Source organism: Nothobranchius furzeri, chromosome 2, assembly GCF_043380555.1.
Source record: "Nothobranchius furzeri strain GRZ-AD chromosome 2, NfurGRZ-RIMD1, whole genome shotgun sequence".
Taxonomy (NCBI): Eukaryota; Metazoa; Chordata; class Actinopteri; order Cyprinodontiformes; family Nothobranchiidae; genus Nothobranchius; species Nothobranchius furzeri.
In genome coordinates this window covers 27,716,967-27,735,093 of record NC_091742.1, presented here as the reverse complement: position 1 = coordinate 27,735,093, position 18,127 = coordinate 27,716,967, and the positions used below count along the sequence as shown (strand labels likewise).

Genomic DNA, 18,127 nt, shown 5'->3' with positions numbered 1-18,127 from the left:
ATTGACTGGTGTGTAATCCACTCAGAGAAGCCTTCACTCAGACCAGCCTAACACGGGAGAAGCCAATTAAACGTAGAGGGTAATAAGCTCCTTACCAGGGGGTTTGGATGGTGGAGGTGGTTTACTCTGTTTCTGACGGGAAGAGAGAACAGTAGAAAAATAGGTCAGCATGGTGACAAGAAAGAAAACAAATCAAATCAGATTGGCTTGTAGGAAAATAACACAAATCCTTTTTCACCTTTTAAGTTGAATTACTGACATAAAATAACTTTGGCACCATACTGTAATTTTTGAGTTTCACTGTAATTAAGAAAAACGAGTTCAGTCTAAACAAGTCTAACTTGTTGTCCTCAGTCCACAGTTATTGTCCAAGGTCTACAGCTGGTTCTGCAGGGCGATCTATCCAGAATCACACATAAACACACATTCAACTAAACCAGTGGTTCCTAACCTGGGGGTCCCGACCCCCACAAGGGGGCGCCAAAGCCTCTCAGTGGGTCGCCAGGACCTCTCCACTTTAAGGGGTTAAAACTTCATTTATTACTTGTTTATAGCCTACATTTTGCTCACATTTTTTTTCATGAGTGAAAAGTTTACTGATATTAAGACAGGAAATAATTAGTACAGAAAGAGTAACACACTTTTAAGAACATTTTGCTCAGCTCACTGTTTTATTTTCAAGTGTCAAAAGTTCATTAAAGATAGGACTGGTTGATTAATCACAGCCTTCACAGTAAATAACCTAGTATAAACAGTAATATACACATTTATGTACATTTTGCTCAGTGTATTTTTTATGTGTCAAACGTTTATTGAAAGGAATGATTGATTTATCAGTGTTTACAAGAAACAATGTGTTCAGATAAGTAATAAACTGTCAAGCACATGATGCTCTGTTTGGTTTGGTTAATGACTTTGTTCTGTACTGGAGCCTACTATTACTGTTATCTATTGAATCAAAGCATACTAAAATGTGCTTGAACAATTTTATCATTTCTTAATAATGTTTGTACTGGAAGGGAGAATGGGAGGGGGTCGTCAAAAATTTTACTGGTAAAAAACGGGTCCCTTGGGAAAAAGGTTGGGAACCACTGAGCTAAACCAAAGCACAAGGTTCAAGAAGATCTAGCTTGATAAGGCCGATTAACTTCCTGTTATTATTCAGGACAGCTGCAGCTGGTAGCTTCTCTCTAGTTTTGATTGACACACTGGAACACAAGTCATCTGTCTCTCAGATGTTTTTGCTGATAACCTGTATAGATGAGTGTCTAATGGTGCTGGGCACATGTGTAATCATTACTGTGGCAGTTTAGTGCAATTTACTTTAAATGTAATATTTCAGCCCAAAACCATAATTCTATCTCCGTCTTCAGGTTAAAACTCTGCTCCACATTTATGCAGAACCAGCTGTGGCTGATGGCTACGCTGAAAAACGTGACGTTATCAGCAAAGTACTACGTGGCTGCACCGCACTGGTCTCCAGGTGAGGCAGCTGCACCTCCACCTGGCTCAGCCACTCACCTGCCGGTTTGACACGTTAGCGCTCTGAGCCGCTCGCCTCCTTGAAAAAAATGGCCTCCTCCCCCTTTTCATCTAATGATCGCGGTTGACAGGAAATCCTCCAGAATGCTGCAGAATCTGTGTCTGCTCTTCTCCTGAGCGGTAAGTCTACTGTGAGTGTGTGTTTGCGTGCACGTGAGAGTTTGAAAAGTTGATCATTTCATTTAATTATTTTTATCCCAAGGAAAAAAATCCAACCTCTACACAAATCTCCCTAATACAGACTAGAACCTCCAGCTGATCACGAAACAAACACTTTTAAGGTGTCTGGGGTTTGCTGCTAGCCGCTAGACACATTTACACACTTCCTGCATCCATCAATCTACTCTTACCTGAATCGAGTCAGACTTCTGAGAGGATTTCAACGAGCCTCTAGATGGTGGCGTCTGAAACACAAACACGAGAATGCTGACGTACCACTCATGTTATAAAACAGCAGCAGGGTACAGTAAAAAGTTGGAGCACTCCATGTTTCTTCCATTTCCCTCCTGGAAGCTGCTCCACTGACATTTCTCTAAAATCTCTTCTGGGAGCTTTATTCATCACATAGAAATGCTTTTAGAGAAAATCAGGTTCTTCCGTTTGTCGGGAGATGAAACAGTACCCGACCCTGGCTGTTTCTGGTGCTATTAGAAGACTACACATGACACTGTTTCTCCGATCCCTTCACCGGTGGTCGGTCTGATTTAGGATTGATTTTAAAATTGTGATGGCCAAGCCCTCTCTTTATGTGCACTCTTTGCTCCTCCACGTTAGGCTGATGCCTCCAATCGCAGCTTTTACATCTCGACTGAAAACACACTTTTTCTCTCTGGCTTTTACCACTTAAATCTGCCTTTAGAACCAATCAATCAATCAATCAAATCAACGATACTTTATTAATCCCAGAGGGAAATTAGAGTTTCAGTACACACAATTCAGAGATCAGACATACATGGGCAAGACACATGACAAGAATTGGTGACTGTGGTCATTCGCAACCCGAGTCGCGCTACCTTAATAGAGATAAGAGGGTAACATGAGGATTGGTTCAGGTGGAGGGAAAAAAGGCACTTCACAGTTACCCTCCACCGGGAGGGCAGCATTGCTCTGCAAAAAAACACCTCAAACAGATATGCAACAGACTTCAGACATTACACAAACATGAGACTCCAATAGAAAGGCGGGGGCTGGGATCCTGTTTCCCCCAGCGAGAGCAGCCATCTACGGCGCTCATCTACTGTACAGTCCCAGGTGGGAGGGAGATCTTGGGAGAAGCGAAGAGTACATTGACTCCTACAGATTGATGACCTGTACTGATTTACCTCCATCCCATTGATTGCTTCATTTTCCTTCTGTATTTTCTAAGTTTTTATTGCCTGTTTGGTTTTAAGTACTTTCTTTTCAAACCGGGTTTTAGTATTAAGCCTATGGGGTTTTCTCCTTTCCACTTCACTGCCTACATTCGAGTGTTTTTATGGTTTAATGGCATGTCTGGTTTTAGTTCTTCTCTTTAACTGTTCTTTAAAATATCACAACTTAGCTGGCTGTTTTTATTGTGCAGCGCTGTGGTCAGCTGCATGGCTGTGTTGAAAGCACTTAACAAATAAAATGGTATGGTATGTTAACACGACTCTGATCGTGTAATGTACGACGTGTGGAGAACATGCATGGGACCACAGAATCCAACATGAAAAATAGAAAGATGAAAGTGTTGTGAAGCGTTTTAATATGTGGACTTTGCCGGTTTACTGAGCTGAGGGGATTAGGTCCGCTGTAGAACCGTCACACAAGTCTACTACACATCAGGAGAACAATCTTTCAATAAGTTCATGTTCAGCCACAAACAACAAACTACATGAAACGGCTCAAACAAACTAAGTCTGACCAGAACAGAGAGGAGGTGAGCTAGCATTAGCCTTCCGTCAGCTAACTGTCCACACCAGCGGCCTTGAAATCCAGTTCTTTAGGAGCGCTATCCGGCATGTTTTAGTTGTTTCTCTGCTCCAACATGCTTGATTTTAGTTAGAAAGTGATTAAGAGGCTAAACAAGTGGTTCAACCAATGAATCAAGTGTGTTGAGCAGAGAAACAACTAAAACATGTAGGAAAATGACCCTCAGGAGCTGGAGTTTGAGGCCCAAGATCTACAGGAAAACACATCAGCAGATGAGGAGAGATGTGAGGTTATTGATGGAGACATATTGTGCAAAACTGACCGTTTGTGCTGCCATGTGGGTCTCTATGGCCTCTATAACCACTCCAAACATGAAAACAAATCCATCCATTTTCATCCGTTTATCCAGAGTCGGGTTGCGGGGGCAGTAGCCTAAGCCGAGACGCCCAGACTTCCCTCTCCCCAGCCACTTGGGCCAGCTCCTCCAGCGGAATCCTGAGGTGTTCCCTGGCCAGGTGAGAGACATAGTCCCTCCAGCATGACCTGGGTCTTCCCTTGGGTCTCCTCCCGGTTGGATGTGCCCAGAAAACCTCACCAGGGAGGCGTCCTGACCAGATGCCTGAGCCATCTCAACTGGCTCCTCCCGATGTGGAGGAGCAGCGGATCTACTCCGAGCCCCTCCCGGATGACCGAGCTTCTCACCCTATCTCTAAGGGAGAGCCCAGACACCCTGCAGAGAAAACTCATTTCGGCCGCTTGTATCCACGATCTCGTTCTTTCGGTCACTACCCAAAGCTCATGACCATAGGTGAGGGTAGGAACGTAAACCGACTGGTAAATCAAAAGCTTTGCCTTCTGGCTCAGCTCTCTCTTCACCACGACATCGCTGCAGATGCAGCACCAATCCGCCTATCGATCTCACACTCCATCTTTCCCTCACTCGTGAACAAGACCCCGAGGTACTTAAACTCATCCACTTGGGGCGGGACCTCATTCCTGATCCGGAGAAGACGTTCTTCCCTTTCCCGATTTCACCATGAAAACAAATGTCCATCCATTTTCACTGTTCGGTTTTAGGAACTATGTGCCTTAAAACAAGCCGTAACAAAAAGTCCTTGTTTGTGATGTCACAAACAGGAAAAGTAGACTAAAACCACCTCTCACATGCAAGTGAGAGCTGCTGCTGGGGAAGCAGCGGCTCTACTCCAAGTCCCTCCTGCATATCTGAGCTCAGCTTATAGCAGTCTGAGGGGTTTAGTGAAAATGTCTTATTGTATTGGATCGACCACAGAGCTAGTCTAACAAGAAAAAGCCCTAATATGTCTCCTTTATAGAGTCTGTAGCAGGATGAGCAGAAGGAGATGTTCTAATATAAAACCAAGAACAACTATTTAGACTCATCTCTCAGTCAGAGCTGTCACTGAAGAATACATTTCACTTTTGTAGAACTTTTAGAAATACAGCACATCCTGAACCTGGACTATCACCATGGCAACCCCAAAGAGGCTGCAGGCATTCCTTGAGCCACCACTGACCCTCTACCCAGCTGCTCCATCAACAAACAGCACAGTCATGCCTGCAGTGATCTGCAGGTCCTGCTCCAGAGTTTAAATCAGTGAGCTGTTCCATAGTTCACAGAGTTTTTAAAAAAGGAGACAAAAAATATCTCACTTCTTTCTCTGCCTCAGGAACCAGGACGACAAAGTTGTTGGGAAAGAAGCCTTGATGCCCTCCCACCTCTCCTCGCCACCAGCCGGACTCTCCTGTGTCCTGTTTAGAGGCACAAGAGAAACAAAAATAAATCCATGCTTTCTGAGCTGCCTCTTCAGTCTGCGTCCGTCTGTACTTTCTTCACTTAGAGTAAATCACCGGTCATTTCTCTACAACTCCACTAGATGGGAGCAGAGCCCTGAACATTCACCACATCATTTCCCTTGAAGCAACGTGTCATGAGCTGAAACTAATGTCGTTCTGAAAAAACAACAGTTAATGCCTAACTAGTCACACTGGTGGTGTGTCACACCAGGAAGGAAATGAGAGGTGCTGCTCATTAGACACATTAAATTATCATCAATGTGAGCTCCTTTAGAAGGTTTTTAGTTTTCTGGTCTGGAGCATACCGGTGTGTGTTAACATGAGGAGGGCATCCAACTATCTGGGCAGCGATAAAGGCTCAACACATTGGCTGCAACAAGAAATCCTGTCCGTAAAAGTTATGAACAGAATCGGTGGCAAAGGGCAGCCTTGGCAGAGTCCAACTCTCACCGGAAACCAGCCTGAAGTACTGCCGGCAATGCGGACCGAGCTCAGACACCAATCATACAGGGAACTAATGGGCCATTCCCATCTGTAACGGGTCGGCCCGGGCCGGGTAGCCCCAGTCGGCCCCAGCCTGGCCCGGTTGATTCCACACATCCTTGCCTTAAGCCCATGTGGGCTGATTCTACCCACCAATCAGAGGCTTGCTCTAATGGAAGGTGTGAATTTGCTGTCAGCAGTGGGTGTGTTGGCCCTGGTCGGCCTGAAGCAGACCCCATCGAGAAGAGGGCTGAGAATGAGCCTTGGTTGGCCCGGAAAAACACCAGGCCACCCAGATATGTAAACAACCTATGCTACCCGGCCCGGGCCGACCCGGTACAGATGGGAATGGCCCATAACAGACCCTATCAGAGGGCCTGGTACCCCATACTCTCAGAGTATTCCCCACAGGCCCCCCGGGGGAAGCGGTCGAACGCGTTCTCCAAATTTACAACACACATGTAGATTGGTTGGGAAAACTCCCACGCACCCTCCAGGACCCCCTAAGGGTATAGAGCTGGTCCTGTGTTCCACGGCCAGGACCAAAACCACACGTAAACAAACAAAACCAATTAGTATGTTTATGCACCTGGCTGGAGCCCAGGCACCATCAAACACTTTGTAGTTTGATTATCAAGTCATTCTGTGACAGCCAAGGAGCCAGCTGAAGATGTGTCCATCAATTAGCATCACAGGTGTCTACAATCGTGTAATCAGTCAGCGGGCCTATGTTTAGGGCTCCAGGTAGTCATTGTGTTGTTTGGTGACATGGTGTGTACCACACTCACCATGGACCAGGGAAAGCAAAGCAAAGTGTTTACTCAGAATATTAGAAAGAAATGATAGACAAGCCTGTTAAAGGTAAAGACTTTGACCATCTCCATGCAGCTAGATGTTCCTGTGACTACAGCTGCACATATTATTCAGACATGTTAGATCCATGGAGCTGTAGCTAACCTCCCTGGACCAGGCTGCAGGGTTGGGGTTAGAAGTAAAACTGATGACAAATCAAAAAGACAGATAATCTGAACGGTAACAAAAATGCCCAGAAAAACTTTGAAAGAGATCCAAGGTGAACTTCAAGCTCAAGGAACATCAGTGTCAGAATCTGTTGTTTTTTTGAGCCAAAGTGGACTACATGGGAGACGACCAAGGAGGACATCATTGTTGAAAACAAATCATAAAAAAGACAGACTGGAACGTCAAACTACATGTTGAAAAGCCACAAAGCTTCTGTGAGAATGTCCAATGGACAGATGAGGCACATCAGCTCTATGTTCACAGAAGGAAACATTAAAGGGACTTTACGGACTTTAGAATTTTTATGCTCGCGATTGCCCCCTCAGGCCAAAAGCGTAACAGCAGCTTCAATAGTAGGCTCGTGCACGAGGCGCGCATGCTGTACGTGCACACTCCTTAACGAAAATAACAGCTGAGACAGTCCCGTGTGTGTGTGGTGTGTGTGTGTGTGTGTCCCAGACGACAGGAGAACACACAGCTAATTAATTAAATAATTTGGTTCTGTAGCTTTCTCTTCAGCACAGCCGACAAAGGTTTATGATGGGTCAGCCCTCCTGCATGCTCAGATCATTCCCTTCCCTTGCTTGAAAAATTGTTCCAAAATGAGAGTTGAACCCACATCTTTTTTATCTGTGAATTCAATGCCGTTCGACGAGTCTCAGATAAAAATTTGGGCATCTTACTGTAAAAAATATACCATTAATGTAAAAAAGAAACTCTAAATGAACTATGTTCACATCCAGAATCTAACCCAGGTCTTCTGCATGAGAGTCAGACATCTTACAAGGTGAGCTACACTCTAGTAACATTCACAGTATCTGTAACATTTATATCGTTGATGACAGCTGAAACAACGTCAAACCAAAGAACGGTTCGGAGTGAAAATGGCTATTTTGTTGCTAATTAGCAGGAAATATCTAGAAGAAAGTTCTACAGAAAGTAGCTAAGGGTCCTCAGAAATGTAGCTAGCTTTGTCACTAGGCGTTAGGAACAGCGACAAAGTGGCACTGCCTCTCTCTCTGCTGCTAAAGCTACGGATAGCAAATGCTACGGGCGATGCCTGAGCGTGAACGCGCATGAAGCAGCCTGCTCGACCCGAGCATCTCTCTTTTTCTGTGATTTTACAGAAAAACAGGCAATCACAGTAAAAATGCCAGGGCTCATTCTACAGGACCAGGGCATTGCAGGAGAATGTATGAAGAAACATTTATTAATTCTATACATGTTTTGGCTGTCACACTTCCATAATATCCCTTTAAGCATATCAAGAAAAGAACACTGTCCCTACTGTGAAACATGGAGGAGGCTCTGTTATGTTCTGGGTCTGCTTTGCTGCATCTGGCATAGGATGCCTTGAATCTGTGCAGGGTACAATTAAATCTCAAGACTATGAGGAGATTCTAGAGAGAAATGTGCTGGCCAGTAACGTAGTCTCAGTCGCAGTTACAGGAATCAAATGATTGTCTCGAAATGTTGTGTAACAACATATTATGTTAGAGGTACCATCATTTTTGCCCAGGCCTTTTCCATGAGTTGGAGCATGGCTCAAAAGCAATGGCTGACTTTCACTGGTTTAATTTTATAGAATTTTTATTTATCATGACTTGGTCAGATTCAAGTTATTCCTGTGACTATTCTGGGGTTTTCTTTCATTGACCTAAGGGTACCAACAATTTTGTTCACGTCTGTAAACAACACGATGGAAACACCTGAGGTCAGATATACTGAACTGGTAAAGACCTGCAGTCTGGCCATCGGGAGCACTGGGAAATGGGCCTGCCCACCCAACCGACAGCATTGTAGCAAATTATTTTATACTATGTTACGGTAATTCGAGAGAAATCTGAATGTAGGCAGTTTAGAGGTGTTGCAGAATCGCAACTCGTTTGGCCACCAAATCAGATTCACTGCATTTAGGCCTAGTCCACACGTAGCCGGGTTTTTTAAAAAACGAATATCCGCCCCTCCAAAAACTTGCATCCACACCACCGCGTTTTAAAAACAAACTCTGTCCACACGTACCCGGATAAATACGTTGTTAAGGACATGCCAGACCTGTAGGCGGCAGTACTTCCCCCGTTCTTAACCTCGTCCTTCGTCTGTGGTCTTCCGCAAGGAGCAGTAATTCCTCTTGCAAAAACAAACAAGCAAAAAGCGCTTGGACGATTGATAAAGCGAGCGCAGCTCTGAGGGCATCCATGCTGTCGGCTAGTGTAAACACAGGTCGCACACGTGATGTCAGCATTTTTTTGTGGCGGAAAGTGACGTTGCGGCCCTTAAAACTCCGGTTTTGTCTGTCCACACGCAGACACCCAAAACGGAGAAAACGCAGATCTTCACTTTGGCCGGAGTTTTTAAAAAGATCCGTTTTCGTGTGGACGACAGGCCAAAACGTAGAAAAATATCTACGTTTTGGCAGATCCCTGGCTACGTGTGGACAGGGCCTTAGTTCATGCCATCATTAAAAACAAATAAAAAGCAGCTACCTGCTCATTTTAAAGCTAAATGAGGGCTTCAATGCACTCTGGCTATATATGCAGTCTTAGCTGTATTGAGACTAAAGATCAACTTATTTTAAATGGAATGCAGCCTTTGTTGTGCCTTCCTTCCCCCTGTAAGTCTAACTCCCTGCTAACACTCCCCATGGCACCATTTCAGCAGGCTTACCTTGTCCAGGATGTGGACGATGTCTCCCTCCTTGAGGCTCAGCTCATCCTCGTTCTTGGCCTCATAAGCAAATGTGACCTTACAGAAGTCTTTTGCTGAAGAAACCAAAAGGCTGGCATCTGTCAGGGTCAGAACAGCTTCTTAAGACTTTGGATGAAGCAGAAAGACGTCACACGGAAACCTCGTGTAGACATTTAGACTTCTGTCAACACAAGAGTCAACACAATAACTTTGGGAAGTTTTATGGGAATACTGTCTCACACTCTGCCTACCATCAGAGCTGGTGTGTGTGTGTGTGTGTGTGTGTGTGTGTGTGTGTGTGTGTGTGTGTGTGTGTGTGTGTGTGATTCATTCTCTCTTCAGATCCATCATCTATCAGGGATTTTGGGGCTGAAAAAACGAACGCAGCAGCAAATCCTCACTGAAATCATTCAGTGTGAGATTCACGCCGGGGACACACCGGCCACGAAAGCGCAGCGAAAATGGGACCGCCTTCATTCGGCGCCCTTGTTAAGCTATTCTATAGACCACATGGGCCGCCGAAGCGCCGCGAATCGCCTCGCGTCGGCACGCGCCGGCGCTCCAGCCCGAGCCGTGCAGCGATCGTTTCGGCGTCGGCTCTATTTTTTTCGCGAGCCACGGGTGAATCGCGTCAATTCTGGCAGGAAGTCAAACCTAGACATTAGAGGCAGGCCGGTAAAGTTAACAAAATAAAGCATTTCAAAATAAAATTCCGCAATAGTCAAATGTGTTCGTAATCAGACACTGCAGAAAAACCACACGAACACACACACACACATCGAACTTGTGTGCGTGTGTGACCGCGTGAAGGGGGTGTGGTTTTGGGTGTCTTTTCACCGGAGCAAACAGGACAGAGAGACAGAACGTCTGAGGCAAGCAGTTAGGATGGATGACTTTAAATTAATTATGGAAGTTGAGAAACACGAGGAGCTGTACGACCCCCGAAAAACATGATTATTCACGTACCCACGTCGGAAGAAACTGCTAGGATACAGCTGCAGAATTGGAGCGGGTTCCAAGAGATTCAACTGGCAGAAACAACTGGTTCATACACACACACACACACACACACACACAAACAAGTACAAACACACAAACGTAGAGGAAAAGAGCTGAGAAAAGGCAGAGAGGAAATGGAGGACACCAAGTGGTTAAAAGAAAAACTACAGCTGAGCCGAGGCGCGCCTCGACTGGGTCGCGTCTGATCTGAACTGAGGAGCGGCCGAATTTCGTGAGCGATTCGCTTCTCGGCGCTTCCGCGGCCGGTGTGTCCCCGGCGTCAGATGGATGTTGGAATAATTCATCCTCCAACTTCAGCTGGACGACTGCGACGGACTGTGCAGGGCTCCAACCTGCAACCCTCTGGTTACGAGTGCTTAACTCCTCTGTCGCCAGTTTGCAATAATGAGACGAAGCCTGTGATCTGTTTGGATAAACTGTCCCCCTAGGCTGGTCTTCTACAGACACTCACATACACTGATGTTAACAAGCAACAGTTCTGGTCTGCCATCTGCAGGTTCGAACCACAAATGTCCTCAACTTCAGACTTTATTACGCTAAAAGACATCATTAGTCTCAGGACTAACCAGGTTTTGCGGAGCAACTTTGTCCACTCGACAGGCTTTTCCCCACGTTTTACGTTTGGAGACAAATCTTTCCCACTTTATTTTCCCAGGCCTCAACTTTAAAATTTCACTTGAATCTAATCTGACTTTGGCGTTGTAGAGTCCTTTCAGAGCATAAATCTGAGCAACCTCATGGGAACCGTTGCACATAAAAAAACTTCAGATTAACACAAAGTGTGATTGATATGTTACTGCTCCAGTTCACCTTTGTGTTTGCCATCTCCCTCCTCCTTCTGTGGGTCAGCCATGTGGGGATGAGCGGGCTTTGCAGCCGATGATGACGATGAGGCTTGCTAAAATGAAGCAAACCATACAGATGGGAGGGGTTTATCGGACATGAATGAAAATGTGGACATGTTTGCACAAAGGACTCTGCTCTAAAATCAGAACATCAGAGCTAAAAATGTGTGGAATGTCGTCTCATGGGATGCCAGATAAATGTTGATGAAAACAATTAAGGATTAAAACACATGGAAGAGAGCAGAATGAAAACCTGAAACCAACCAAAACACTAGGAGGAGTCCTGCTTTCATCTGCTAACCACTGCTTTGAGTTTGCAGCAGGTAGAAAACCTTTCTAAAAGCTGCTCCGAGTGACACGAGGAGACGTGGTGAGAGAGCGTGCCACATGTGGAGGTGTGTGAGGAGCGAAGGAAAGTGACGGGAGCAGAGTTAGTGGTGGAACTGTGTGACGCTGCTGTGAGGAGGCGACAAGGAGAAAAGGGAGAGTATCAGAACAAAGTTAGACTCTAAACTAAAGCTGGCTTATCTGTTCATTTTAACTGGCATCATAAATGACACAGAGAGAGAGAGTGGATTATCCGTAATGTCCATGAATCGTCATGCGAGAGCTGGGCGCAGAAACCCCCTCCATGGAGCTAACCAGGCCCCCTCTGCTCCTGGGGAAAGCCTTCAGCTCACCAGCTCTGCATCCCCGACATCTCCACCAAAATGTTAGTTTATTAAATGTGGGGTAATGTTTAATCTCCATAACCCGGGAACCTGAAATAACCAGGGTATCTGCAGGTTTAAGGGAGCCAAATTTAAGACTTTTAAAGACCTTTTTTAAGGCCACTTTGACCAAATTTAAGCAATTTTTTAAAATTAAATTTAAGCTATAATTTCCAGCTATTGCCTGGAACCGGTGCTAACCACGTCGTGAACGTGGGATTAGCCATCCAGTTACCATTAAAGTTGCACTTCTCCATGGCGCAAGTTCCCGCTAGCTAAACCAGCTAATGTGCTCATCTAAAAACAGCCCCCTTTCACAACCAACTGAATGTGTACGGTTCTGCTTACGCCAACATCGTACACAAAAAATGCTGAACACTGACTAGAAATTCACAAAATTTTTATAGAAATAAATTAATCTTGTTTATTGGGTCTTTGGTAATTTAAGACCTTCGGAAACTCTATTTAACAGGGTATCTGCAGGTTTAAGGGAGCAAGACTTTTTAAGACCTTTTTTAAGGCCACTTTGACCAAATTTAAGCAATTTTTTAAAATTAAATTTAAGCTATAATTTCCAGCTATTGCCTGGAACCGGTGGTAACCACGTCGGAAACGTGGGATTATCCACCCAGTTACCATTAAACTTGCACTTCCCCATGGCACAAGCTCCCACTAGCTTAACCAGCTAATGTGCTCATCTAAAAATAGCCCCCTTTCACAACCAGCTGAATGTGTACGGTTCCGCTTACGCCAACATCGTACACAAAAAATACTGAAGACTAACTAGAAATTCTTGTTCATTGGGTCTTTGGTAATTTAAGAACTTTGGAAACTGTATTTAAGGATTATTTGTAATTTCTAAGGATTTTTAAGGCCTTAAATTTCGAAAAGCAAATTTAAGACTTTTTAAGGACCCGCAGATACCCTGAATAACACTCTTGACAACATGGAAGACATTTTACCCTGAGTCCCCAAAATAAAGGAGAGTTAACGCAGAGGAACCTCCTCCGAGGCTTTCCCCCCGTCACTCCCAAGCATGGACGTAATTTTCACTTTAGAAGTGGGGGGGACACGGGGGGGGGGGGGGGGGGGGATCTTTACAGTATGTTCTAATGGGAAACAGGCTTCAACACAAACGGTTGTTTTCCGCTTGGTCCTAGAGCTCAACCAGTGTCAATTTAATATAGCGTAATATTGTTTTTGGATGGTAAAAGGTGCAGGGGTCAAAACTTGACTTTGGAAAAAGTGTGTGTGTGTGTGTGTGTGTGTGTGTGTGGGGGGGGGGGCATGTCCCCCCTGTCCCCCCCCAAAATTACGTCCATGCTCCCAAGTCTCCTCAGTTCCCCAGGGGCTTTATTCAGCAAAGGATGGAGGAGAAGACGGGGCCTTCTCAGGTTACAGAGGTACAGAGGTTTACTTGGAAATCCACAATCAACATCCTTGACTGCAAACGAGCTTCTCTGCTCAACCTTTCAGGAACAACCACCGTTGGCAAACACAGAGATTCATGAAGTGTTAATAACACAAAATGGGAATCTTTTAGGCCTCAAAAAGGTACAATCATAAAAATACCCAACATTAACAAAAACCTGTTTTCACACAGAAAAAACGTCCAAATTTGTAATTTAAGCACTTTAAACTTCCTTAGATACATTTCCAGATACTGACGATAAAAACTGGTTTCTGTTTAGACTTGATAATGACGAGACCGAGCTTTTCCTCTTCCTCATGAAGCAGCAACAGTGCTGCAGACACAGCTAGCTGACCAGAACACAACGCTGCTACTGCTGTTTCCAACAGAAACAAACCACTGATGAACACCATTTCTGAACATTGTTGTCTCTGAATAACAGCTGGTTTTTCATCAGTACACCAATCACACACACCAACGGCGTTTATATGGAACAGACTGTTGATGACAAGGCTCCGACTCCTCTACTCCAAATTATATCTTAAACTGCTATTTTACTTGTTTCTTCAGCCACATAATTTAGACAGAAATGCTGAAACAGCTCTGTACCTTTCATCCACACAGAGGCAATGAAACTGTGTTCTTAAAAATCCCACCAACAACTCTGAGTGGACAGGACGTGCGGAGAAATAAATGATCTGATGAAACGTTGATGTCACGTTCTCTACAGCACTTCTTTTTGGGTACTGAAGTCCATTTTTCTAAACACAGGAGTCACTTTCTCACTACCGTACCACGAGTTGCACGGCTGTTGCCAGTTACCGATCAGCACCAGAAGATTCTAGATGTCGAGTTAAGACGAGTCATACATAGTAAGTTGATAAATGGTAAAATGGTGAATGGCCTGTATTTGATAAAGCGCCTTCTAGAGTTCTTGAAACCCCCCAAGGCGCTTTACAACACAATCAGTCATTCACCCATTCACACACACACACATTCACACACTGGTGGGGATGAGCTACGATGTAGCCACAGCTGCCCTGGGGCGCACTGACAGAGGCGAGGCTGCCGAGTACAGGCGCCACCGGTCTCTCCGACCACCACCAGCAGGCAAGGTGGGTTTAGTGTCTTGCCCAAGGACACAACGACAGCGACAGACTAAGGCCTAGTCCACACGTAGCCGGGGTTTTTTAAAAACGAATATCCGCCCCTCCAAAAACTTGCATCCACACCACCTCGTTTAAAAGAAACTCTGTCCACACGTACCCGGATAAATACGTTGTTAAGGACATGCCAGACCTGTAGGCGGCAGTACTTCCCCCGTTCTTAACCTCGTCCTTCGTCTGTGGTCTTCCACAAGGAGCAGTAATTCCTCTTGCAAAAACAAACAAGCAGAAAGCGCTTGGACAATTGATAAAGCGAGCGCAGCTCTGAGGGCATCCATACTGTCGGCTAGTGTAAACACAGGTCGCACACGTGATGTCAGCATTTTTTTGTCGCGGAAAGTGACGTTGCATACCTTAAAACTACGGTTTTGTCCGTCCACACGCAGACACCCAAAACGGAGAAAACGCTGATCTTCACTTTGGCCGGAGTTTTAAAAAAGATCCGTTTTCGTGTGAAAAAACTCCGTTTTCGTGTGGACGACAGGCCAAAACGTAGACAAATATCTACGTTTTGGCAGATCCCCGGCTACGTGTGGACAGGGCATGAGTGGGGCTCGAACCTGCAACCTTCCGATTACGGGGCGAGCTCTTAACTCCTGTGCCACCATCGCCCTGATAAGTAAACGTCAAGTTGTTGGTCACTGAAAAAGTAGCTTGAGATAATTTAGAGCTGCCATTTTGTTTCTAATTGACCGTTGGCATTGTTAGCTCAACGTTGCCTCTAGCCTGCTTCAGCCAATAATGGAGTAAAACAAAAAGTAGCCGTGACTTCTTGGGTGTACAGGAAATAACTTCTGGGTCGCTCCTGGTTACTTTGGTTCTTTACAAACGCTGCACTTTGCCAGCAGGTGTCAAATTACAAAAACAACGCAGACTGTGCACCTTCATGAGCCCACAGACTGGAAAACAAAACCAGGTCCCTCTGGATTTTTGAAGGGAGGAAAACAGACAACCCCACAGGCGGCTGAGAAGGAAAACGGTTTCAATGTAACCTTCCTTACAATATTAAAATCACAGTACAATTCTTACATGTTTCACTTTTTAAAACAGCTTTGGTGGTTTACAAATGTAGCCAAAGACTGAATTTCCCCACTCTGGGATCAAAAAAGTCTATTTTATTCTATTCTAAAACACGGAAGCGTGCCCTTGGAAACTGTGGTCGGGCCGAACCACACTGTCATGAACTCCTCCTCTTAACCTCCTCTGCGGGCCTGGCTGGCACTGCACTCCAGTTCCCAGCATCCCTGTCACCGACGCTTCCCGGTGACGTCATCCCGCTGAGCCTATTTAAGGACCTGTCACAGCTGAGCCGGCACTCAGTCATCATCTCACGATAGACGCCAACCCATTCTAAAACGACTAAGCCTAATCTGCCGACTCTAAAGACCATCCGGGAAGAGAACTTCCCACGCTGTAATCAGTCACGACCAAATACCAGTCTCTCCGCGCCTGGGTCTCAAAGCCACACTCCAGCTCAGACATGTTTCGACGTCACCGCCGGATGTTAGTGGCCTCGCTTCCTTTGAACCGCGGACAGCAGAGGACAATATCACCCTCTGCTGCCCGCGCCCTCCGCTGATCAGTGTCCCATGAGTGGTCCAGCGTGGAGACTCCTTTGTCCCTGTTCGTGGTCCTAAGTCCACGCCTCCTTACTTCAACTGCTTCTTTGATCCACCTTTTACACTTTTGGTGTTCTGTGTTTATGATTCGTGTGTTATCCCAGTCCATTATATGAGGGCGACGTCGTCCTCTGCTGCCCGCGGATAAAGGAAGTGACGCCACCGACATTCGGCGATTACCCTGATGAAGATGGCGGTGATGTCGAAACATGTCGGCAGTACAAACGCAACAAAGATGTTAAAAACACTTGTTGAGTTACATATCCATCAGCCCCGGGTTACGTCAGTAGCTAACAAAGAAATACGTGTGTGTGTGTGTGTGTGTGTGTGTGTGTGTGTGTAACACACCTCCAGAGGTGAAAACTGATAAATGCTGAATTTTGAACATGAATGTGACATAAATGAAGGCGTGTTCCCTTAAGCGATGAGACAATGCAAACGATCCCAGCATGCCCGTGACATGTTTGTTTTGACTGCACATGCACGCATGCACACACACACACACACACACACACACACACACACACACACACACACACACACACACACACACACACACACACACACGCACACACACCTGAAAGAGCAGATGGAGGTGTTTCACATAGGCTTTACACATACTTGGTCTTTCTCTTCTTTTTGGGTGCTTTTTAGTTGGAATGACTGATTTTTGAAGATGTCTCCAAAGCCAATGCGTGGCACCTTTGTGGGCTGACAAATGGCACTGTTCCCTGACGCTGGTGAAGGAGACGTGGGAGTGGTGACTACCTTTGGTGGACTTCCATCTGGAAGAAGAAGCTAACCGTTAAGGGTGACATTTTACTAAAAGCAAGGCCTAGTTACAACATCTTTTCATATTACTCAAAGAATTTCCAAACAAACTTTTTAAAATGACACAGTTATGATCAAATTGCGTTTACGGAAACATTGCTGCTAAATAAGTGAGGGTACAGTGTGTTACTATAAGCCATAAAGGCAGCTCGACCGCTAAGACCAGAGTGTGTTCAGATTAGGTTTTTTAACAGGTAATCTTACCAAAAAACAAACTCACACACTAATGGTTGAAATAACTTGTCCCTTAATGGAACCATTCACCTGATTATGGATGACCTATTCCTGATTCAGTCAGAGATCAGCAATAAACCACTACCTCTGCCAGAGTATTTCTGCATTTGTTTTCATTACCCGTCACATTGACTGAGGGACTATTGGGCTCTGCCTCCTCTCCTGCGATCTCCAGTTCTTCAACAAAGTTGGAAGGAAACAGTCCTGATTTGCCTTTCAAGCTGCCGCTCCACCAGCCCTCTTCAACCTGCAAACACAAGTCAAAGCCAGCGGTGGTTAAGGGTGGAAAATCTACGCCCATTCACTTCTCCACAAGCTCAGACTTGCTGCAGTTGCATAGAAACTCAAGGCTTTAAAACGGCACAAAAGACTCTAGAAAATAAACCTGTTGTCTTGTTCAACTTAAAAAGGGTCAGGGTTTGAAATACAGATTTTAAAACACAGCTAAAGCAGCGCCCCAAATGATAATCTTGATGCTTTTAGCAAGGAGGTGGGAGTGGAAACTGAAATCTATTCAGAGATTAGACTCAAACGCTCCAAGTACCTCTTCAACGATGTCTACGACGTCTCCAACTTTGAGCTCCAGTTCGTCTTCATTAAAAGGTTGATAGTCAAAAAGCACTTTGCACCGCCTTTTCTTTGGCTCTGTTAAAAGAAGAAACCAGTTACCAAACCAGCACAATGCTCATGAGCGCCTCTTAATGTTCAGATCAAATCAAAAGGTGTGTCCCAGGTTCCTCTTGAATACAGGGGGTGAGAACAGGGGGGGGGGGGGGGGGGGGGCAGAAGCAGGACAGGTGAGAAGACAGTGAAGTAAATCCAGCATGTGGGAGGCCCCGCCCACATACGG

The 18,127-nt window shown here is 45.3% G+C and overlaps 1 protein-coding gene across 3 annotated transcripts in view; it reads right to left on the bottom strand.

Annotated features, from left to right (window-relative positions):
* cd2ap (CD2-associated protein) overlaps window positions 1–18,127 on the bottom strand; it is a 73,853-nt gene that overhangs the window by 19,637 nt on the left and 36,089 nt on the right. For 2 of the 3 annotated variants that reach the window (XM_054735979.2, XM_054735981.2), the window contains 8 exons: window positions 17,822–17,922; window positions 17,398–17,524; window positions 16,834–16,997; window positions 11,272–11,359; window positions 9,421–9,539; window positions 5,107–5,205; window positions 1,893–1,946; window positions 96–132 (listed from right to left, as the gene is read on the bottom strand). In XM_054735979.2, the coding sequence (XP_054591954.1) occupies window positions 96–132; window positions 1,893–1,946; window positions 5,107–5,205; window positions 9,421–9,539; window positions 11,272–11,359; window positions 16,834–16,997; window positions 17,398–17,524; window positions 17,822–17,922 (789 nt within the window). The remainder of the gene's footprint in view (window positions 1–95; window positions 133–1,892; window positions 1,947–5,106; window positions 5,206–9,420; window positions 9,540–11,271; window positions 11,360–16,833; window positions 16,998–17,397; window positions 17,525–17,821; window positions 17,923–18,127) is intronic. The other variant, XM_054735980.2, reaches the window with a different exon arrangement.